The 22,404-nt window shown below is 43.5% G+C and overlaps 2 protein-coding genes across 3 annotated transcripts in view; one reads left to right on the top strand and one right to left on the bottom strand.

Annotated features, from left to right (window-relative positions):
• Positions 1–1,606, top strand: part of STAT1 (signal transducer and activator of transcription 1) — a 45,963-nt gene extending 44,357 nt beyond the window's left edge. Inside the window, exon 26 of the transcript XR_006608511.1 lies at positions 290–1,606. The gene's annotated coding sequence lies outside the window, so the exon portion shown is untranslated. The remainder of the gene's footprint in view (positions 1–289) is intronic.
• Positions 1,607–3,149: 1,543 nt separating this feature from the next.
• GLS (glutaminase) overlaps positions 3,150–22,404 on the bottom strand; it is a 78,893-nt gene continuing 59,638 nt past the window's right edge. For both annotated transcript variants that reach the window (XM_045086512.1, XM_045086515.1), the window contains 4 exons: positions 7,557–7,618; positions 6,358–6,434; positions 6,210–6,273; positions 3,150–3,567 (listed from right to left, as the gene is read on the bottom strand). In XM_045086512.1, the coding sequence (XP_044942447.1) occupies positions 3,411–3,567; positions 6,210–6,273; positions 6,358–6,434; positions 7,557–7,618 (360 nt within the window). In that variant the 3' untranslated portion in view covers positions 3,150–3,410. The remainder of the gene's footprint in view (positions 3,568–6,209; positions 6,274–6,357; positions 6,435–7,556; positions 7,619–22,404) is intronic.

Genomic DNA, 22,404 nt, shown 5'->3' with positions numbered 1-22,404 from the left:
TTTGTGCGCAGATGTGCGCACGCGTGGCTCCTGGCGACCACACGTGGCAAGGCTGAGCGCTGTAGCCCTTAACGCTGGTCTTTAAAACTCTATAGTTTTAAAGTCCATAGTTTTCTGTCTGTAAAGTCCCGAGTTTCCTGTCCATAGCGGGGACAGTGTGGTAGGATGTAGAGAAAGAAGAGGAGTCTCTGGAGTTCTGTATCACAGCCCCCTCCTGGGTCTCAGCTTATCCGTGAGCGTGGGAGTGGATTAGAGATGTCTGATGTCTCTTTCTGTCCTAAAATGTCAGGGATGCAGATGATTCGGACCACCTGACTTCGGCAGAGCACTTTGTGACAGACAATTCTGGTAGTTGAAAATGACAGCCGTGTATTCTCATACTGTCTCTGCGGTTAGAAAACCACACACTACCCCTAGCCCTGTAGACGGGGTTTCTGACCTTGGGAGCGAATGCCATCCCATATGCCCATGAACCAGGAAGGTGCTGCAGTGTGCCGGCTCGTCCTGCTCAGACCCTAGTATGGCTGCACCGGATACAGCTCCCTAGACAGATGACAAGGCTCTGTGAAAACCACCTCTGCCCTCACTAGCAGAGGTCAGAAGCCCTCCTAGTGAAGGACATGTCCAATGACTGAATTCTACAGATACATGCAGAGTGTGTCCTAACTGCAGAACAACAGCATCAGCTTCTAGAGTGCTGGAAACGCGCCTATCCCTCCTCCCACCCTCAAGGATGGACTCCTCACAGGGTTGTCTTAATCACTGTGAGAACCGCCGCTGCCACCTTGCAGTTCCTGGCTGCAAGTAGGCATTAGAAATTCATTTGAACCAACTAGGTACAGTCTGTATGCTCAGCAGAGTTCCTAACCCAATGATGTAGGAGAACCTTAGTGGTCTTAAAAAATTCATTTTTACAGGTATTTTTTTGATACATGTATTTATTATGCTGTAAAAAGCAACACTACCTGATTTCATTTAAAATAAATATTTCCCAATTTCAGAATACTTACAACTTATAGTTTTAAGATTAGATTCACTTTGGGAGGTTCTGGAAGCAAATACATTCATAGCTGCACAGTCTCCAGGAAGAATCTAAATCCAGCATCAGGTCATTCAACCCCCCAGACAGACAACAGCATCAAACAGTGGACCGCGAATCAGCTCTGCAGCTAACGGGCAGTGTGGGCCGGTAGTGGGATACAGCACGTTACACCCCAAAATGAGATCATTAGAATTGAGACCACCAAAAACAACAGTGTAGACGAAGCTTTAAATAAACATGACCCTAGAGGGCTCTCATGGTACAGAAAAAGCATTGACGATCCTAAAGCCAAAACGAAAGGATCTTCGGAGTATACGGACAGCAGCAGTTTCAAGCACAGTCCAGAGCACTGAAGCCAAGTGTACTTGTTACAAGCAGCCAGCAGCCAGAGTGCGGAGCCCACATAACCGCGCGGGTAAATAAGAGCACATTGGACTAAATCACAAACATTTTACAAAGTACTTTTGATCTGAAAAAAGATGAAAACTCTCTTCGTTTCCAAACAATAGTTAGAACCTCTTTTCATTAAAGCCTCAAAATTGTTGGTAACCTTTAAGCCACACAGCGGAATTGTCTTAGTGTTTCATTTTCATCACACAAAGCAGGCGGCTGCTTGAGCAGTCATTTCAGTTAAAGAACATCCCACCCCGTTAACATCTGTGGGGACGATGCCCATGCCACCCCTCTGCAGTAGTCTGTCAGCACTCCCCGTCTGCGCGGCTTAGCAGAGCGGGGGAGGAGGACACAGTGGCTGGGCTGGATGCCCGCCCCCCGCCTCTGTAGTCCTGCAGGAGCAGCCAGGCTGGCGCTGCTGCAGCTCTGGGAAGGGGCTGTCGGTGGCTCCTCCGGAGCTCGTGCTGTCTAGGTAACAGGAGGGTGTGCCTGAAGCCCCTCAGTTTGACTGGAAGCAAAAATGGAAGCATTTGGTGGGTGTTAGAGGGGAAAGGGCCCTTCAGCATGATAAAGGCTGGGAGCAGCAGTGTGTGCTAATAGAACAGGGGGAAAAGGAACTCGCTGGATTTGCTCCAACAGCATCTGGGAGTGGAGGATTTTGTTCATTTCACTAAATATTTTAGGGCTTTGAAAAGGTCCACTTGTATGTGTATGTGCCTGTGTGTGTGCTTAATATCAGAAATCCCCATTAGCAGACCCCTTTACCTCCGAGGTATGATAGGATAAAACACAGGTACGTTCCTCCCCAGGACAACAGTGGGTCTCCGTTTACAATGAGGCCTTTTCTTACTAGAGTTGGCCACCAATTATACAGTAATTGTACAGCAGAGAATCAGGAGAAAACTGGAGTGATCTGGGGATCCCCCCAAAAGAACAAATCTCTTGATGCCTTTAATTATGGGTTTAAAAATAAATGATAACTGTAACAGTTCCCATGCCATCATAACAACTTTGGTAGCTTAGAGAGTTGATCTGAATTTTTCCTCATCTTTATCCTGAAAACTGAAACATATCTTAAAGAGCTGTGGTAGCTCATCCCTTCCTTGTTTAGGTTGATGAATTTGACTAATTTGTACTTAGCTTAGTAATTTATCTCTGGTTCATCACCTGTAGACAAACGGCATAATTGTAGCTCGGATGCCAGATAATGTGAGACCTTTTCTGACTTACGGTGGAAAACATGAAAACTGCATAGAGTGCTGGCACCCACGTTCCCAGCTAAAGCGAAAAGGCAAATCGCTAAACATCTGGGAAGAAAGGCTGGGCAAAGGGGGATATACAAAAAGGAAATTTTTCCCAAAAGTATTATATAACTACATTCACTTCTTAAACAGATTCCCTGATAAAGTCTAAACAGAGTTGGTCTATGCTACTACAAGTTGTTAACTATTTTAATTTTTAAAGAGTCACGCCAGGAAGCTAGGGTGTTGGGAGACATTTACAACACATAACCCTAATTGCATATAGTTGTTCAGACACTCAAACTAAATCTACATTTGAAGTCCTGAAGAATCACACTCTTTTTGCTCCTAAAGGCAGCCTTGACCCATCTGGACAGACTGTACAACAGAACAAATTTATAAATGCCTAAGTTCATCATACAAATTGAAAATTCACAGAACACACAAAAATCATGAAGACCACACAGTGAAGCTAGCATCGGTAACTACTTTTACATCAAATTATACAATGCACGAGGTAAATATTGCTCACATTATGGAGGGAGATTGTTTTATTTCTATTTTTTCCCAAAGAGATCAGATTTGTTCTGTGTGTACAATGAAGAAAACTCCAGTAACACTGAAATGACAAATATCGTAAAATATACATCACTACCAGATAGAAATACACATGTCTTCATAATCATTTTCCACAATTAAATAGGTAAGTGATTTCTATTTGGGGCTTAAGACCATTACAACAATCCATCAAGATTCTTATGGACCGTTTGGTTTTCTTTTCCGTTGTCGGAGTCTCCTTGAGGTGTGTACTGGACCTGGTACTCCTGGAGGATTTTAAATACATCGTGGTGTCCGAAGTGCAGCGCTTCGTCCATGGGCGTGTTATTCCACCTGCATAAGTAGCACAACACGGACGGGGCGTTAGATCGTCCCCACACAGAGATGAAAACCCAGCATTCTGAGATGCTAAATCTAGCAGGCTTAAGGCCATTCAGATTTCGCCATTTTATCGCTATTTACACGGAAGGTACAGAAGGGGATTCATAATTCAAAAAGAGGTCTTACAGGCCACTTGAGATATGGGGAGGAAGGGAAAACAAGCAGTCATTAGAAATGGATCTTGCTCACATATTTAAGTGCATATGGAGGGGAGGTTCTAGTGTGGACAGATACCATGGACTCGTCTGGGATTCCTTAATTTCATGAAAAGGCCGCAGGATCGCTCCTTAAAATATTCAAGGAAAAGTCAGGTATCTAACACCCATCACCCTATCCTTTGATCTAAAATTTGTGTTCCTGTCAATTCAAAAATTGCAACCAATCTCAGAAGTCTGGGAATAACCGTGACCTCATTAGGGCCCAGACACACACCGGAGGAGCGGCCTCAGCCCCAGAGGGCTTGACATGGTCCTCATCTCTGGTAAGGATGGGAACCCAGGGGCTCAAATGGACCGCGGCACCCCCAGAACATAACGCTTTCCACGGTGTGTTTCTGGGGTGTGCTCCTCAGTGGCGGGTGAAGACTGAAAGAGTTGCCAGCAGCGACTAACCAGCCCAGCAGCCCTTGGAGAGAAGAGAGAATACCGTGAACTCACAGCGCAGGTAGAGGAGAGAGTTAGAATTGGTTCCCTAACATTCGACACAACTACTGAGCCTCTCTCTCTCACCGCTGGACTTCTCCATGGCTGCCAGGCGCCCAGACTCTCACTTCTAAATGTGCTACTCCCCCAGCCCTCTGGGTTTCCTCTTGCCATTTCTTTCCCATTCTGCCTTCAACCTTTTACCTCCTTAATGGGATCATAGCAGGGAACTGAGGTTTTTTTGAAAAGTCTCAGAAAATATTTCTGGGTAAAATTTGGTAATCTTCATTTTAAAAATCAGGTAAGTCATATTTTACATGCATCTTCACGTTTCTCCAATTACAGCTCCTTTTCCACACTGGCCTTCATTAATTTGGGGAGTCCATGACCTTAAATGGGGGCAGGGGGCTATTCAGGCATCTACAGCATCTAAGGAACTTTCTGGAACAAGTGTGTGTTAATGGCAAGTTATCGGACAACTGTCACTTCAAACTGTCCCTTCAAAGAATACATTCACTCCAGCCTACTTTACAGTTGAGGGAACACTGACTGTGAAATGGGGAAAGGAGTCGTCTTGGTTAGCCTGTATTCTAGAGTAGCTGAATATCCAGTGACCAAGTTACCTAGTTAACTCTTGCCTGTCAGGTGGGTGCATCTACTTACACATTCCTAGAGGCCAATGCAGGGCAAAAACCAAAACATTTCAGTCTTTAGATAAAAAGGATAAAATATAAAGCACAGTAACTGTTTCCAGCATGTGTTAATGTTTTAGCTGGCATCAGACACACAGGGCACGAGGCCGGGTGGGGGAAACACTCTCTCCTCGGTGTCTTCCTCTAGAAAGAGCTGGTATGAACGTTACACTTGGGGATAAAAGGGAGGATTGTCTCCCCTAACGTGAGGTTTCAGAATTTTACAAGTAAAGGTCATGATGAGATAAAGTGTCACCATCCTTACATCACTACTAACAATTTCCAGACATCATAACTTTACTGCATTTCTTGCAAGCAGCTTGAATTAATAAAACCCAAACCTCTAATTTAAAAAACAGTGTAACAAAGATCTGATGGCTAGGAAACAATCAACCCTCCCCAAACTTACTGATACAGTCCTCAAATATCCAATCCAAAACTCCTAATGAAACTTATCAAACCTCTCAAGTATTTTTTTCTTCAATTCTTAACCTTTATTCTCATTACTGACTCATCCAGTTCCATAACTCCGGTCACACGACGTGCAAGTCTATGGGCCCGGAGTCGACTTCACATATCTGCATGTGTGACAGCCACACTTGCGCCTCCCAGGACCGTCCCCTCGGGGGACAGCATTTCCTTCCAGATGAAAGGCGGGTTGCCACGTGCCCCAGGAGAGTGCAGAGAGGAGCAAAGCGTACTCCGGGCAGGTTTCTCCCACTGCAGACAGGGCGCCCTTCTCTCCGTTCCGTGCCTTCAAATCTCATCTCTTCCCCAAAGCACAGATTAAAATTCAACTGCACAGAGCCTTCTAACACTGACCCCAACCAAATCTAGGAATTTCAAGAAAGTCTAATATATTCATTTTAGCATTCTAGGACAGTGACTTTCCTACACATTCTTAATATGCTCCTATAAATGTTTATCTTGTCTACCTGATGAAGTTAAAAGCCCCACAAGGACAGAATTCCTATTTTTTTCTTTTCCAATACAAACCACTGTTTTCTTCTTATATTGACTGACAGAGTAATAACCTGAAAAATTCTGAATAAGACCATCCTTAGACAGGATATGGGAGAGAGAATGATGAACCTAGCAGAAACGAGGTTTTGTTTGTTACCTTTGTAAGGCACCACAGCAAGCTGAAGAGCATCTCCAGTATACAGTGCATTTAAATAGACCATCGGCTCAAACAGTATGGCCCTGTATAACGAAACGCTGACTTGCCAGCTACATGGGAGAAGGAAACAGAAGTGCTCACCTGTCCTTGGGGAAAGGGTTGACTTTGCATGCTTCCAGCAAAAATTTAACAACTTCAACATGACCTGTATCCAAAACAAAACAGGCAGATTTTAGTATTAAGTTACATGTGGGAAAAGAAAAAAGAAAAAGAATGGTTCGTATGTTACCCTCAGCGGCGGCTACATGGAGGGCTGTTCTGGAGTCATAGTCTCGCTGCTCCATGTCCATGGCTGACAGAGCAAATCTGAAAACACGTGAGAATAGCCATTCGTGATCTATGCGATAGAATTCACACTTGTCACATTTACCCCATCGATCTAAGGTCTTGGGAGACAAGTAAGTGCCATCCTTCATGAGGCTCGTTGATGTTCAACCACTACACAGGCCTCTTCGGGTAAATGCCACATCCCCTCTTTTCCTTAGCTTTGTTCTTTTTGGGTAAAAGGAAATCTTCACCAACTGTCCCAGAAATCAGCTTCATTACGTTAAATGTTCAAAACTCAAGAGGAGGAGCATGCTAAGGTTTGTGCCTCAGAAGGGCGAGAAACTAATACCTTACTGAAGTTAAATGTTTTTACTGAGGCTCCCCTTCTGTAAAATAACATTTTATAGTGTATAGTGTACAAGTATTAATCAGGGAACTTTAAAAAGAAATTTAAGTGCACATTGTTTTATTGAGATAAAATTACATAGAACATTAAGGAAGTTTAAGGGGGAAAACATGTTGGATTTGATACATTTATATACTGCAATATGATTACCACAGTAGCAGTAGCTAACTCTTCTATCACATCAGTAATGACTTCTTTTTTCTGGTGAGAACAATTAAGATCTGGTCTCCAAGCAACTTTGAAGTTGATAATGTAATACTATTGGCATAAATACTAATCAGACTTAAAGGTAGGAATTAAGCATAGATATTTTTCCATGTTACAATTCAGTTGCTACTCCGGACAAGAAGTTGTAGGTTTAGTGTGCAGCACTCCACAACCCTTCTCGCCCCGGTGATCTACTGAACACTAAATACCCCTCTTTTCACTCCCCCTTCACCTCCAAATGTGGGAAGGGGAGAGGAGATGGGGCCGGAGAAAACATTATTCGACTCCAATAAACGCTAATGAGCCAGATTAGCTGAATAGGTACACGTGGGTGGACAGAGGTCTAGGCTTCTTGGGAGGTAGAAAAAGACGAAACTACACAGGAAGCCTGAGGCACTGGAAGTGGGATTTAGTGTAAATTTGTTTGGGTCATTTTTATTAGAAATGGAAGTAAGACTTGAGCCTTAAGAAATGGCCACCTGCCCCAAAGCAGCTTCACAAACTCCTGTAAACCATACGCTGAGCCACACGCCGCACCATGAACACACCTCCGGAGCGCAGACACATCTCCAGTGTACGCAGCAAACAGGAGGTTTATCACGGACTTCACCTGTGAAGAGAAGAGAGTTCAGGCATCCGAGGGGGAAGGAAGTAGAGAGACTGTGCTACTGTCACCGGCGGTGATCTCCGTGTGCTCGGAACTCTCAGCTGGGTCATACGCATAGTTACTGCAAGTGCACTTCTATCAGCAAAGAGGACACACATATAATTTTTTTTTTAATAGAGGGTTAGGAGAGAAAACTCATCAGTAAGATAAGCTACATGAAAGAGGGAGTGGAATAATATTGGTATAAAAGTGGAAATTTGGGACCTGGGAAACACGTAGTTGGGGCAAGTGAAAATTGTTTAGAACCTTTCTAATTTAGTCAGTCTCAGTACCATGAGTGGACTTCTTATACTCATGAAATTCACATCACATCTTTGTTAAAAAACTAAATCATGCTGTATAATTGTCTAATACCTGCCAGCAATCACTGTCCTCACCAATCACCGGCTTCTCTGGAAATCCTCGGAGACAACGTTCAGTATTAATCACCTTAAACTTAAGGACCACCCTGGAGAGACAGTCTTCGGGTCGATGCCCAGGTGGTCTAAAGTAGGGCATCCCAGAGTCTGTGGCCACTGCCTCTGCTTAAAAGGAGGGTGAACCCAGATTTTAAGTCACTGCTAACGAGTGCTCCAAGACTTCAAAGTGTATCTTCCTCTGACAGCTGCCCACTTGCTTGTCTTTACAATTAAGGAAAAGGCTAGTTACCCTGAAAGGTCATTAGATTTTGGCCTTCCTTCAGGGACTTTATCCAGCCCTGTTCTTGAGAAACTGCTGAACACACAATGTAAATACTACAGAAATTCCCACTTTCATCTTTTGCAACTTCCATACTCATACTGATGCCCCTACTGGCAGTGGACTCAATGGTTGAAAACAGGAGTTGAATTGGAGGGATGGAAAGTAACACAGCTGCCCACCAACAAAGCTACAGGCCTGGGACATGTGCTTCCAAGAGCTTAACCGGGACCCTTCCCCTTTCCACAGTGGCTTCCCTCTCCCTCTCCCCGTGGCTTTCCTTATAAATCAAACTGGAACTCGCCATGGTTGGATTTCTCTGGGTCAGCATTTTCACAATATGTTCTGTAGAGACTGCACACATGCTCCGGGAAAAAAGGGTCCTATAGTCAGGTATTTTCTTAAAATATTAAATCCCCTTCTTGGAGATTCGTGGGCATATGAAAGGCTCTGTAAAGTTCTGCAGTACAAGAACCTGTCCAACGAGCTGAACACACTCCCCAGTATTTTACCAGTACTGTAACATTACTCCAGAAAACCTCACCCTCACTCCTGTGGTCCCCCAGCTTCCCTTCCAAGCCACCTGGTCCTGCCCGGCCTGTGCTCTGCGGTCAGTCTCCTGCTAACCCTGAATCTGGAACCGTATTCTCATGGAGGTGGAGGGAAAAGCTTCATGGAATCACAGGGAATGTTCTGAGAGGATATAGTAGCACCTCTCTTCCCATTTCTAACTGTCCTAGTCCCATACCTCAATTTGATACGTTTTAGGAAAAACAGCCTTTTGAAAAAATGTCTTCAGGTGATTTTGATAGGCACTCTTCTTGGTTAGAAACCACTGTTCCAAGTGCCCTTAACTTTTTTTTTTTAACTGGATCCAATTGGAATCTCCAATTCCCCTTGTGGTCTTGGGCCCATGGGGAAATACTGGTGAGCTATTACAAATTCTTCTTCAAATTTCCAGCTGGTCTCTCATCAGTGCTTGACTTTTTTTTTTCCTGATTGATTCCCTTTTGCTCTGTCTTCAGGCCTTTTAATACCTGTGGCGTCCCCTAAAGCAGATGACCCTGACCACAGCTCTACTTCTATAGCTCTTCTCACTTCTCCCTCCTCTATTACACAAAACATCTGCTTCCAATACCTATTCTCCCCTTTTCCTCTCCAAACCTCAAAGCAAAACACATCTTTTCACTTCTGAGACTAACTTCTTTACCTATTCCTTAAAATACAGAGCCTCCCGGTCACCTGAACTTGCCCCTCCTTTACCCCTTTTGTTTCCACACCTCCAACCCCTCCCTCCCTCACTGGTACCCTGATTTCTGCCTTAATATGGACACTACTTCAACCTGTTTTGAAAAATCAACCTATAACCCTACTGCTACCGCATCCTGGTGCATATTTTCTGAAAGTAGCTTGTATTTGTAATTCCCTGCAAATCGCCTCCTCATTCACCATCACCTCCACTCCCCCGAGCTCCCGCGGCCTTCCCGAGCCTGCTTCTCGGGGACCCCCCGCCACGCCTGCCCTTTTACTCCTGGTCTTTGGAGGGGCCCGAGGCCGCAGCTCGTCCTCTGGCTGTGCAGAAGCCCCTCCCGCGGCCCCTGCCCGGGAAGACACGGGAGCAGCCCCCATCCCTCGGCTGTGCTGGTCCTCAACGGTCTCCCGTTCCTCCCGCCCCAGTGACTCCCCAATCTACATCTTCAAACCCGAGATCTTTGTTGCTTCGGCCGCGCTCAACAGCCCGCCCGCCTGCCACGCTGCCACTTCCCACTCGAAAGCAGCTGCGCCTCCGCGGCCGGGACGGCTGGGACGGCTGGGACGGCCGGGACGGCCCCCGCCGCTCGGCCCCCGCCGGTTCCTCCGTCCTCCGCGCTCCCTCCTCGGGGCGGACGCTGCGAGGCTCCCGCCTGCTCCGGCCCAAAGCCCAGGGTCACGGGGGCCGCGGCCGGGAACCGCGCCCGCCGAGCGCCCCCGAGGATGCCCGGCCACGTCGGGGTCACCGGCCCCCGCTGCCCTCGCCCCGCGCGGTGGCCGGCGGCCAGGGACACCGGATGGGGGGAGCCTCCGCCGGCACCGCGCCGAGGGTCCGCTCGGGGAAGGCGGGACTCGCTTCTTTCTACTCCGCACAACCGTCCGTTCAGACGCTGGCGAGCCTGCCCGACCCCGCTTCTCCCAACCCGCGTCTCGCCGTCCACACCTGCTGCACCGCCGAGCCTGTCTGCGACGCCACCGCGGGTCACCGCCTCCAGCAACTCCATCCCAGGCTCCCTCAGCTCCCCCGAGCCCGGCCCCCGGCCGCCGCCTCCGGGCGGGTCACTCCCCTGCACCTGGCGACGGCGGGATCCGAGCCCGCAGGCCGCGGCGCTCCCAGCGGTCGCCCCCGCCCGGGAACAAGACGCAGACCCTTTCCCACGGCCTTCGGAACACCAAGGGCCTCACCGCCCGGCCACACTGCGTGTCGCGTCCGGCCCACTCGGCCCTCGCGGCCTCCGCCAGGCCAGCCGGGGGCTCCTTGCGTCTTCGGGCCTCGCTGTGCCGCGGGGACCGGCCTGCCCCGGAGAGGGAAGCGCCCGCCCTCGTCCTCCAGGTCTCGACTCAAATGCTCTCTCACAGATTCTAAAATACTGACCTCTTTTTCATCATTCCGCACCCATGACCTCACTTTTTCTCTTCAGAGCACTCATCGTTACCGGGCATCATATACATTTCACCTTACAGATCTGATTTTATATAAATATACATTTAAATGAGTTTCTTAGCTCTTCCCCCAGTAAATGTCAGCTCCATGGGAGGCAGACCTTATGTTTACCCCATTATAACCCCAGCGCCTGCTGCACGAACCGGTGCTAAGTGTGTCCGGACACCAGTCAGCACACTGCACCCCGCAGACACGCAGTGTCTACACCAGTTATACCACAACTGAGAGAATGTGTTTACTGACTAAATCAGTATTCTCTCCCAAAGCATCAATTATCCACATTGTTACCACCACCCCTTGGGGGACCAAACTGTAATCATTACTAATTCTACCTCCTTTACCTTTGACTTCAAGTATCACCAAATTTGTTCACTCCTAACTGGTGCCTCTGCCTCTGGTCCTCCTGCCCACCAAACTCTCCCAGAGATTTCTCCTCGTCTTCCCCAAACACTGCTCTGGTCATTAAAGGCTTCTCAGCATGGGAGTGCCAAAAAAGTCCCCAAATCATTTTTGATAAAATTTAAATTCTTTAGCCTTGCATTCACGATTCCTCACTCTGGCTAACTCACTGTTTCTTCTTAACCTCAACAGAACAAACCTGGTCTTACCTACTGCTCTTGTTCTACCTTTGTGTCTTTGCTCTTTTTTCTCCTGTCAGGAACCTCTCGAGCCAAACCCCTCCCTTCCTCCGAGGGCTGGCCGGAAAACCTCGGAGACCCCTTCTTTGCCACCACACTGCCTCAGGCATCTCCTCCAGCGTCCACCCTCCATGTGACCTGTTGCCTGTCGCCTGCACAGTGACTTGTGACAGCATGTGCCAAGGGGTCATCAATCAGACCCCGTATCTCCCACTACAACCCTGAATGTAACTTTTGCTCCTACGAAGCCACAATACACACTTTTCACTGCCCGAAGCCTCTCTTCTCCACCCATTTCCCATTGCCGTGTGATTCGCAGCCCCTCTCCACGAGCTCCACTCCGATCTCTTCAGTCAGAAGTCATCTTTCTCCGACACTTCCCTCCCCACAGCACTACCGCAGATGGTAGCTTTACTTCCATGTCTTATTCATCTCCTCCACCACCCAAGGGAGATCCGGAGTTCCAACATGGATCCCACTAATACATTAACTACCTGTAGTTCTTATTCTTTAAAGTACATTAGTCCTTCTGAGCCATAAATCCTTGATGATTGCCAGTGACTGCATGCAAGAACTATATTCCCTTTATAAAATTCTGAATTCAGACCACGCTAGTTTGAAGAGATTTTTTTATACATTGTATGTGTCACTTAATTATTCAATATTTCCAAAGTTCTAAAACTGCTTATTAAATAAGGCCCAAGCATGGCTGTTTTTAGAATACAATCAGTTCACTGAGAGTGTAGCACTCTACTCACAAGCGTGTTTCAGCTCAGAAACACAAAACGAGGGAAAAAGTCAGGAGGCTGTACTGTACAAAGGCTCTGTGATTTATCCGGGGAAAAATACTAGCTTGCCTTAAACAAATTATTAAAGGGTAACATGGAAACGTAGTATTCATCCCATGAAAACAAAAAGCTAGCTGCAGGACTGAATTTAGTCCAAGTCATAGATCAAGACGAGAAGGAGCTCGATCACAAAATGAGTGCCAGGCACTTCTCGACAGAAAAACACTAGGGGGGAGCACAGGCACGGGCACCATTTAAAACCACATTTACACCAGCAAATAGCCACCTATATTTTTAAGGTTTGCATAAATCACGAAATGAGCTCTGAGCAGAATGCCAAGAAAGAAAATGGAACAGTTTAACAGTTCTGAGACAGCAGATGGAGCGCTGTTTCATTTAGGGATGGCGCACCTCCTGGTCTTGTTGAGAGAGCCCCACACGTCTCCCCAGCTACACTGGCACATCCTCTGGAGCGCCGAGAGCACCGTGAGCCCAACTGGAGGGGCCGCGTGCGACCCCAAGCCAGCCCTCGCAACGGATGTGGGTGTGCTCACCACCGATCGAGGCTCAGTCCCCTCATTCCCAGCAGACACTTGGGTTATGTCACCTTTAAAATACCTGTCAAGAAGGCCAGTATAGACAACAGGGAGTTGACATGAACTGCTGAGACAGATTCATCCGTTGTGATGAATCGCTCCTTGGTACAAAGCAGCAGAACATACATAGTTCAACAGTGGCCTATACATGAAGGGCTCGGATGTTTAATGTCTGCTTCTCCAGAGTACAGAGAAACTTCACTTGGGCATGTAGCCACTAAAAATTTATAAATTGTTAACCAGCTTTCCCTTCATACTGCATATTTTCCAGTACTATTACATTTTTCTTATCAAATCTCTGTGCCAGAACCTGCCAGAACCAGACAACCTTATCTTAGTTTATTTATACAAAGTCATGACAACAGTGGGACAAAAATGCTACAGTTCACATGAGTTCCTTTAACACTAGCATGCTTGGCATATCAAAATTATACTTTTTTTTTCCCCAAAATAGCTAAAAGCAGTTGGAGATTCTATCAATTTTATAATTCTAAAACAAGACATTCCTAACTCTCCAATCCTATCAGTCTGTTCATTTTAAGCCTGTGTAGAAGTTGGATGGTGAGCTTTTGTCTCCTTTTCCCAAACGCCTTAGTTCTATACAAGAAGCAATTAGAATTACACAACACCACTTTCCACTTACATCATGAGCAACCTTGAAAAATCCAACACTTTAAAAAGTCGTAATTGTTTTTAAACATTTCTGGTAGGCTGGCTAATTTTATTTATTGCTACCACTGAGGTTAAGGGCCTTGACTCAAGGTCATATAGCATATGAATTAGTAATGTCGCTGGGCTACATTCTCAATTCTGTACAACTACACCATGGTAATGTGAGTCCTTAATACACCTCACTGCTATCCAAAGGACAGAAGAAAACCAACGGATGAAATGGCCATTTAGCTCTAATCCATAAAAGTCCTTTGCTAAACAGCAGAAGAAAGCAGGGGAGGCTGGGAGGGAAAGGCTGGAGAAGAGAGACACGAGGGAAGCAGGGAGGGAGGCGGATTCATTCGCTTTACGCCAAGTACTTTATTTCCAACTCTGCTACCAACTGCAACACGGTGGCTACCCTTGTTTTTCCTTATTGGCTTCTGTCTTCATACAAAGATTAATGCAGCCCTTTGAAAAGGCTTTATTTAATGAAAGAAGAAAAAGCATCCCTCTGTCCTACCACTTCTAGTGTGACGTAAGCCGCTGTCTCATTTCCAGCTCACTACGGTATCTGCTGCCACGGGACAGACACTCTTCTTCATCTGTTAAATAAACCATCATCACTCCAGATCCAATTCTGCGTTAAAAGCTTCACGCCAACTTGGCCTCTTAGAGACTTTAAATGAAAATAAGTTTTCAGCCTTCTTTCATAAATATTCTTAAAGTCACATTAAGAAATACAAACCTATCATAGTATGGCTAAAGAAAAATTAATCTACCAACAAGTGTAGAAACAAATAAAAACCTGTGCCTCTTTCCCTTATTTAATATTCATGTATTTAATAAGATCTTATTTAATATCATATGGACATGTAAAAACAAAATTATAGTACTTCTGTGATTAGAAGGTGGAAAGTGAGTCTGAGGCTATACGTGCCCCCAGCTCTTCCGCTGACTTACTCAGACACAACCATTAATCTGCGACACGCAGACAAAATTAATCTGAACTGACACGATCAGAGGATTAGAGAAAATCCCTTCAGGGAATAGCAGTCCAGCAATTTCATGACACTTCCAAATTTTTAATGCAGGAGGTGCTCATATGATAACTATAATAGAAGGAATAAATTGAAGAGTAAATTTTACCCTAAAGAGGAGCACAGAAATTTCACTTACAGACTCTAACTTCAAAATGGCAGGTCCAAACACTGCCTTCTGTTTGATTAAAGAACAAACTCTCCTAAGAAGACCATTTTCAAAATTTCTCAGTGAACAGATTAACCTGAAATAATTTTAGTTATTCTTAAATTGAGAAGTCGCAACTCTATCAAAGAAATCTGACAACCCATGAAGACGAAAATTCAGATTGTATATTATTTGGAAAAAATAAATAATATGAAGCACCTACTCTCTCTGGACTGAGCAAAGTGCTTTAAGTGTTACTGTCTGTTATTATTCCAAGGACAGGAGACTGGAGGTTAATGCATTTAAGTGAACGCCAGCCAAGTTCTGTGGCGGAATGAGAGCTGCTGGCTGCTGCTCTCGCCCGGCTGCTCTCAAGCACTTCGCAGGGTCTCCTGCAGATTTCCGAACAAAACCTGAGATGAGGTTTCCTCGCCAACACAATGCCAAGACAAAATCAGAAAATAGCAAATAAGTTGCTAAGTTCAAAGGGAAATCAGAGATACTAATTTTCTATTGAGGTGCTAACCAAAGGTATTTTGTTCTTAACCGAAAAGCAAATAGAGGAACAAAAATCATTCAACTTGGCATATCAATGCCACAAAAGGAAAAGAGTTAAAGATATCTACAGTCTCTGCATTGAAGTCTTTAAAAGTGAAATATGAGTTTTGGATCGATGTGAACACAGCAAATATGATTGCTACAGCATTAGCAGCAAATAAATAACTTATCTCAGTGGTTCATGTTATTCTGGTAAACGCCAATGAATGGCCTAAAAAATACCAATGGGCCCATAGCAACCCTCCCTTTATAGCCAAGCATAAAAGTAGCCAACAACTTATCTTTGTGTGGCATGACAAACAGCATTCCTAATTGAGAATCCATCAACAAAGAGGAAGAAAACTGAAATGAGCAAGGGCAAAGGCAGTGGTTTCCCTGAAGAGCAGAAGTGCATTTTCCATGGGACAAGCCCAGGAGTATTGATATTGCACAGAAAACGACCGAAGTTTCATATTCGCTGTCTTCCTGGCTCTCTTTCTCTCTTAAACAAATATTTGTAAAACTCCATGAAGCCTGGTTAACTTCAGTGTGTTCAGAGGACAAGGTGCCACACTTCGGGCACAAATGTCATGTTCATTTACAATTATCATTAACTGAAAAAAAAAGTAGGCAAAACCCCAAAGAGTCAAAGAAACTAAGATCAAAGAACAGGACAGAAAGAGAAGAAAACGGTCACCAAATGCTTGTACATAATACTTTAAAACAAACAAAACAGGGTCAGAGCAAACAGAATTAAAAGATTCTCACACTGTCTAGTAGAAATTAAAGATAAATATACACAAGATGCCTGAAAAGAGATAAGGTTCTTTTCTGCCAAGAAAAGCAGCAGTAGAGACAGAATTACGTCTTCAACTTAAAGGACTATCTGTGCCTTGCATGGCGTCAACGCTGCTACGACAAGGCAAAGCACAGGGACACCGATATTCTAGTTCCTCCAACCACAATACATTCTGACTGCTTTGATTCTAGAAAGTAAGTCTCATCTCCAGAGAGCCACACTTCATTCCCTACGTTCTTTAATGTTTATTTTACGGTTCTACTGCGGAAAGTCTGACATGCCGACCCACACAGAGCAGGCAAAATCACATCTGTTTTTCTAGCACTGTGCACTTTTCAAAGCACTTTCATAGACATCATAATATTGAATTATGCTAACAAGTTCCTCCAGCACATAATACAAGAAGCTTCTGGAGAATAGGGTACTTTTAAGACCCTTAAGAATAATGCAGTGTAACACGGTGTGAAAAAAATATATAAATAGGCCAAGAAAAAAAGAAAAAAAGTCACTCGAGGACCATTCTTGGGGCTTATCATGAGACTTCTTAGCATATATCTGTATTCTAACATTCATAATTCTTATTGGAAGTAAGGATGGACATGGCAAAATTATACATGGAACTCATCTGTGAGTGAAAATTCTTTAAGTAGAATCAAATTTTAAAAGGAAAAAGCCTAAACGCATGTCTTCTATAGAGGGAGGGTCTAAAGTAGATTCCCAAGGCTACTGTTAAAATCACTCTCTCTGGTAAATGCTCTAAAACCCTTCGCCTGATCTCCTGTAGCTCCTGAGCCTAAATTTGGAGTGTGGCTATAGGGTAATGCGGGGAGGGAGGCGGGGACCGCAGAGCAGATTAGCGTCACTGCGAATCCAGGGTTACTGACCTCAACACTATTCTGACAATGTTGCTGTGTTTTCTTCAGCTCTGCCCCATCTTCAAGAATCAACACTTCCATCTTCTTCATGCCCTGAACCACACAGCCTCCCTCCAACTCCTCAACTCATTCTCAGCAGAAAGCCTCTTCGTACTCTTTAGCAAAATGGAAACCAATGGGCAGTGACTTCAACTTCTCCCTACCATGTCTGCAGACCTACTTACCAACCTCTCAATGTCCTAATTTATTGGAAGAGATGCTTTTTTCCCCACCAAACCCAATCCCCCACTTGGGCTGAGAGCTCCATTTCTTTCTAGAGATATCACTTTGCTGGTCATTTCCGCTCTCCTGTATCTATTTCAAATTCTCCTTCTTTACTGGGATTTTTTCAATCAGGAGCAAAACCTGCTCTACTCCAATAGTTCTCTGACCTTTAAATCTGAAAGCCAAGAAAATTTCCGTAACTGGGGAGGAGATGACCAGTATGGACTGCCGATTTTTAAAAAATTTTCTGAGCACATACAGTAAAATAGTGCCACCATCTACAGATATCATTTACTAAATAAAAGGGCATTTTAACACCAAAAGAAAAGTAGGAAAAATGTAATGTAAATGGATACCTCTCATTTTACTTAATGCTAATCTGCTTTGGTATAGTTGACTGTTCCAAATTTCTTAAAATACTCTTTCCTTGACTTCTACTGTATGATGCTGGATTTTCTTCTAATGGGACATTTGTCCCTAGTGGGAGACTTGCGTACTATACTACTTTTAAAATGGGAGTCTCTTAAGGTTCCCTCTCATTCTGCACTGTCTTCTGGAGCATTCTCACACAGCTTGACAGTTTCAAATCTACTCTCTCCATGCTAACAACTTACAGAAATAGATCTCCAACTCAGACCACTCTCCTAAGTATTTAGGCCTATATCTGATACTCAACATCACTACTTGGGTATCTCATAAATATAAATATGGCAAATGGAAGTTAGTTTTCTCCCACTGCCAATTGCCTATCTATGATCTATCTATTCCCTACCCCATTCATGCAAAAGAATCTCTACTAATTAAGGATAGCAATGTGCCAGATTAAAATTCTTCCCTAGATTCCCTTGTAGTTACTCTGGCAAGTATCAGATGGATTTCTGGAAACTGATCTGGTTTAGGTTTCCCTCTTTGTTTTCTTCTTCCACTGTGACCATGCAAGTGAGGCTAAAGGTGGAACAGTTATCTTGCAACTCTAAGGTGACAGGCAGGAAGTCTGAAGCCAACACACTAAAGATGGTTGCAGTCTATCTTAGAGATGCTGCACAACCTGGATTTTCTACCCCCAGACTTCTTGATTATTAGAAGAATAATCGCATTCATCTAAACCGCTACTAATCTTACTCTTGATATCTAGTCTAAGAGACCCTTAATTGTTACCACAACCAAAATTCATTTCGCCCTGTACTCCCAAGGTCTGCCTCCCCAGCGTTCTCCATCTTAGTAACGCAGCACCATCTGCCCGATCACTTACACGAAACCCTGGTGGTCCACGTGACATCTCATTCTTTTCATCCACCAAATATATCACCAAGTGCTGCCCACCTTCATCTCTCGACATTTCTCCTGTCTACCTTTCTCACAGCTCTTCCCCCTGTAAGCCGCTATCACATCTCCTGTCAGGCCCAGAACTCAGTTTTTGTCTGCCTCTAATCCATTCCCTACAAAGCAGGACTTTAAAGCCAAATCATGTCACTCCCCTTCTTACAAGCCCTGAAGTCTCCCACTGCATCTTAAATAGTCCAAAACTCTGAATGCGGCAAGCAAGATCCTACATAAGTATTTCCCAAACTGTATTCAGAGAGTAATCTGCAGCAGAAACACCTGGGGTGCTTATTAAAAATGGAGACATTAAACCAATCTCTGAGGTTGTGCCTTAAGATTCTGCATCTTAAAGTTAGGACACACTAACAGTTCAAATGTACATTAAGACGCAAAGCCTACCTTACCTCACGTGGTCTCTGGAGACTCATCCAGGGCCAGTCTCCAGCCACTTTGCCTCGCCCCTCCTCCCATCATTTTTGCCTTCTTCCACCGTCACCACGTGCTCCTTCCTGTCCCTGGGCCTTCGGGGCAAACTATCGCATTAACCCTCACACCCTCCCTCTAACTCATCCAGAACTTAACTATCACCTTTCAGAAAAAACCAACCATCCCTACTCAACTGACAAAATGTTTGTTTTTTGCTATACCCTCTGCTGGCACTCTGTAAGTTTCTGTCATTTCTTTTATTTGCTTATTTCTTAAAGAAATAAAATGTTATAGATATAGCTGAGTATTCTCTGTGCACTCATTCCCCTCCCTCCCAGAGGCGAGTTTTAGTGAAGACTGGTATGCACGTTCTTCTACTTGAACTGTGTTGCACATTTATCTCATAAAGTCTGTTGTATAGGTGTATAAAAAGCGTCATTTAGCATATACCATTTCACCTCCATAAGTTAAAATGTACTAGATCTACATATATCAGTATGAACAAATCACTTATCACCATTTTAAATATTAATTATTCCTTCAATATCTGCATCCTCTTCTGGATTGCAAATGGGCAAGGTCTTGACCATGCTCACTATCACATATCCTAAGTACTCCGCAGTATCTAGCATGTATCAGGCAAGAGACAAATACTGACTGAATGAAGCAATCAGTAAATTAACAATAGGATAATGCTCAAGCTAATTATACAAAGTCTGACCTACTCCATCAAATTAAATTGGCTAACTATCTCAAACTAATTGTGTACTACTTAAACAAAAACTAGTGAAATACTGAGAGATAACTGGTTCTCAGTAGGAAAAAAATTTTTTTGAAAATTATACTTTCGCAATTATATAACTGGATCTAATCCTAGACATTGGTAGATCTTTATGTAATGCCAGAAATGAAGAAGAAAAAACTCAAACAAGAGGAAAACGAAATTCTTGGTATATAGAATAGATGAAAAGTTGTTTGATAACTAAGTAAACAGGGACTAATAGTACTGAATTAGGGACGTAGAAACTAAGAAATCAGAAGAGTCCTGACCACTTTCTTAGAGCCACTTCAGTGGAAAAGAAACTTCATAAAAAGAATGAAGTATCTGACCACTCTTACACCCTACCACACAATTACAAAAGCAATATGGGAAGAACAATTTAATTGGAAAATGGGTACATTTACTATCGGTTTCCCTACTAAGGGCATTGGGATAGGTAGAAGTTATTTTTTTAGATATAATTTCGTAGCAGAATTTCTTCATCGTTCAGTACACACGGCATGTTTTTGTGATTTTGTTTGTATCAAACATTCATTAAAATAAAGTGCATATACAAGAACTATAAATGACTGTAGATGAGAATACAAAATTTGTTTATTGCTGAATCACTCACTGAATCAGCTTTTGTCTAAAATGTTATTCTAAACATATGTGCAAATGTGAACAAAGATGAATTCGTTTTTGGATATCAAGGTTTCAGATCCTGGAACTTTTATATATGAGATCAATATAAACCCCTACAATTGAGTTCTATGAAAAGCTTTATGGAGTCAGGGTTTATAAAGGTTTTAATAAATTGAGGTTAGCTAACAGACATTTAGAGAAGACCCGACACAAAGATTTAAAAACAAATCTAAGTTTTAAAGAGTTACAATAAACATCAGCTTTTAGTGCTAATACACTAGTTTATATTTAATGCTGAAGGAATATACAATAAGGAAACTTTTAAGTAATGAAAAACACATAAAAAGCTAAGCTCAAAAATTATTTCACTGTAATACTTGGGGCTGACTTGTTGTCTAGTATGGTCAAATTATATTAGAATTAATTTTCTCACTTATCTGGATATTTGGTGAAATGTGATGGAGACACTGCCTGCGCCTGCATTATATATGTTATAGTGAAAACTGAAATTCCCACTGGAATAACCTTGTTCAACATGAAATTTCCCTTTTTTTGTTCTGTCAAGGCACTCTGAAGTTGTTACTGTCCTTAAATTTTCATGGAATATACCAATTTTATTAACAAAGAGGCGTAAGTTGCTCCACTTACATCTTGCAAAGGGAAATAATATAGTCTGTGGTCAAAACAATGGGCTCTGGAACCCAAACTGCCTGACTGCAAATCCTGGTTCTACAGATCTACGAATTTTGTGATTTCAGGGAACTTTCAAGATCTATACAAATCTATAGAGGTAATAATAGCACCCCCTTCATAGACTTTAGGGGGATTAAAAAAAAAATCTCAAAATAGTGCCCTGGTTAACCCATAGTTAAGTCACAGTAAGTGCTAAAAGTTATGCTTTTCAAATTTTGATGTTATCAAGTTTCTGCTGATGGTGTATTGGGCAGACACCATTGCTAGAGTTGACTGAAATTACTGACACTAAAAGCAAAAGAGTAAGTCTCCAGAAAACTGCAAGATCCCTAGGTTAGCAAACTGGGCTGCCTGAGCAAACTCAGATTACCTACATTTTGGCCCATACCTTTGAGGACAGATAACTGCATATTCAGTTCTAGTCTGTACACTGCCAGGCTTCTTGTGACAAGGGGCTGGGAAAGGAACGCTAGACTTCCAAGATCTTTGAGTACAGGGGGCAGGCACAAAAGAGACATTCTTTTTAAAATCGCTGCCAATTTTAGGTACAAATGGTAACTTCAAACCCATGATTAAGACTTTTTATAGATTTACCATTACCTGTATCAGAATGAATGATAATGGTACACTTCCTAAAGCCAACTACTCCAACTATGGAGAAAAGGTCAGTCACAGAACTTGTAGTAAATACTGTGTTTTCAAAAATATTAGAACAGGGGCACCTGGGTGGCTCAGTGGGTTAAAGCCTCTGCCTTTGGCTCAGGTCATGATCCCAGGGTCCCGGGATTGAGCCCTTTGGGATCTCTGCTCAGCAGGCAGCCTGCTTCCCCCTCTCTCTCTGCCTACTTGTGATCTCTGTCTGTCAAATAAATAAATAAAATCTACAAAAAAATATCAGAACAGGTAAAAGAGAATAACATTTATGTAAATTTTTAAGGTAGAAATCAAGACTCAGAAGTTCATGCCAAAAAGAGAAAAAAAATTTCCTGCCTTTTATCACATTGGGTTACCCACCCAGATCCTATGTCCAACTTCCAGCATCCACTGATCCCATTTAAGTCCAAAAAGCACTAGGTAAACCCCAAGTTTCAATTTATTGAGAACTTTTGCAGAAGATTCTAAATCCTTAACTAAAACAAAATTCTAAAATTCACAATAGCACTGAATGGGGAT

Source organism: Mustela putorius, unplaced genomic scaffold (genome assembly GCF_011764305.1).
Source record: "Mustela putorius furo isolate JIRA1106 unplaced genomic scaffold, ASM1176430v1.1 tig00000992_pilon_pilon_pilon, whole genome shotgun sequence".
NCBI lineage: Eukaryota > Metazoa > Chordata > Mammalia > Carnivora > Mustelidae > Mustela > Mustela putorius.
This window is presented reverse-complemented; position numbering and strand designations above follow the sequence as displayed.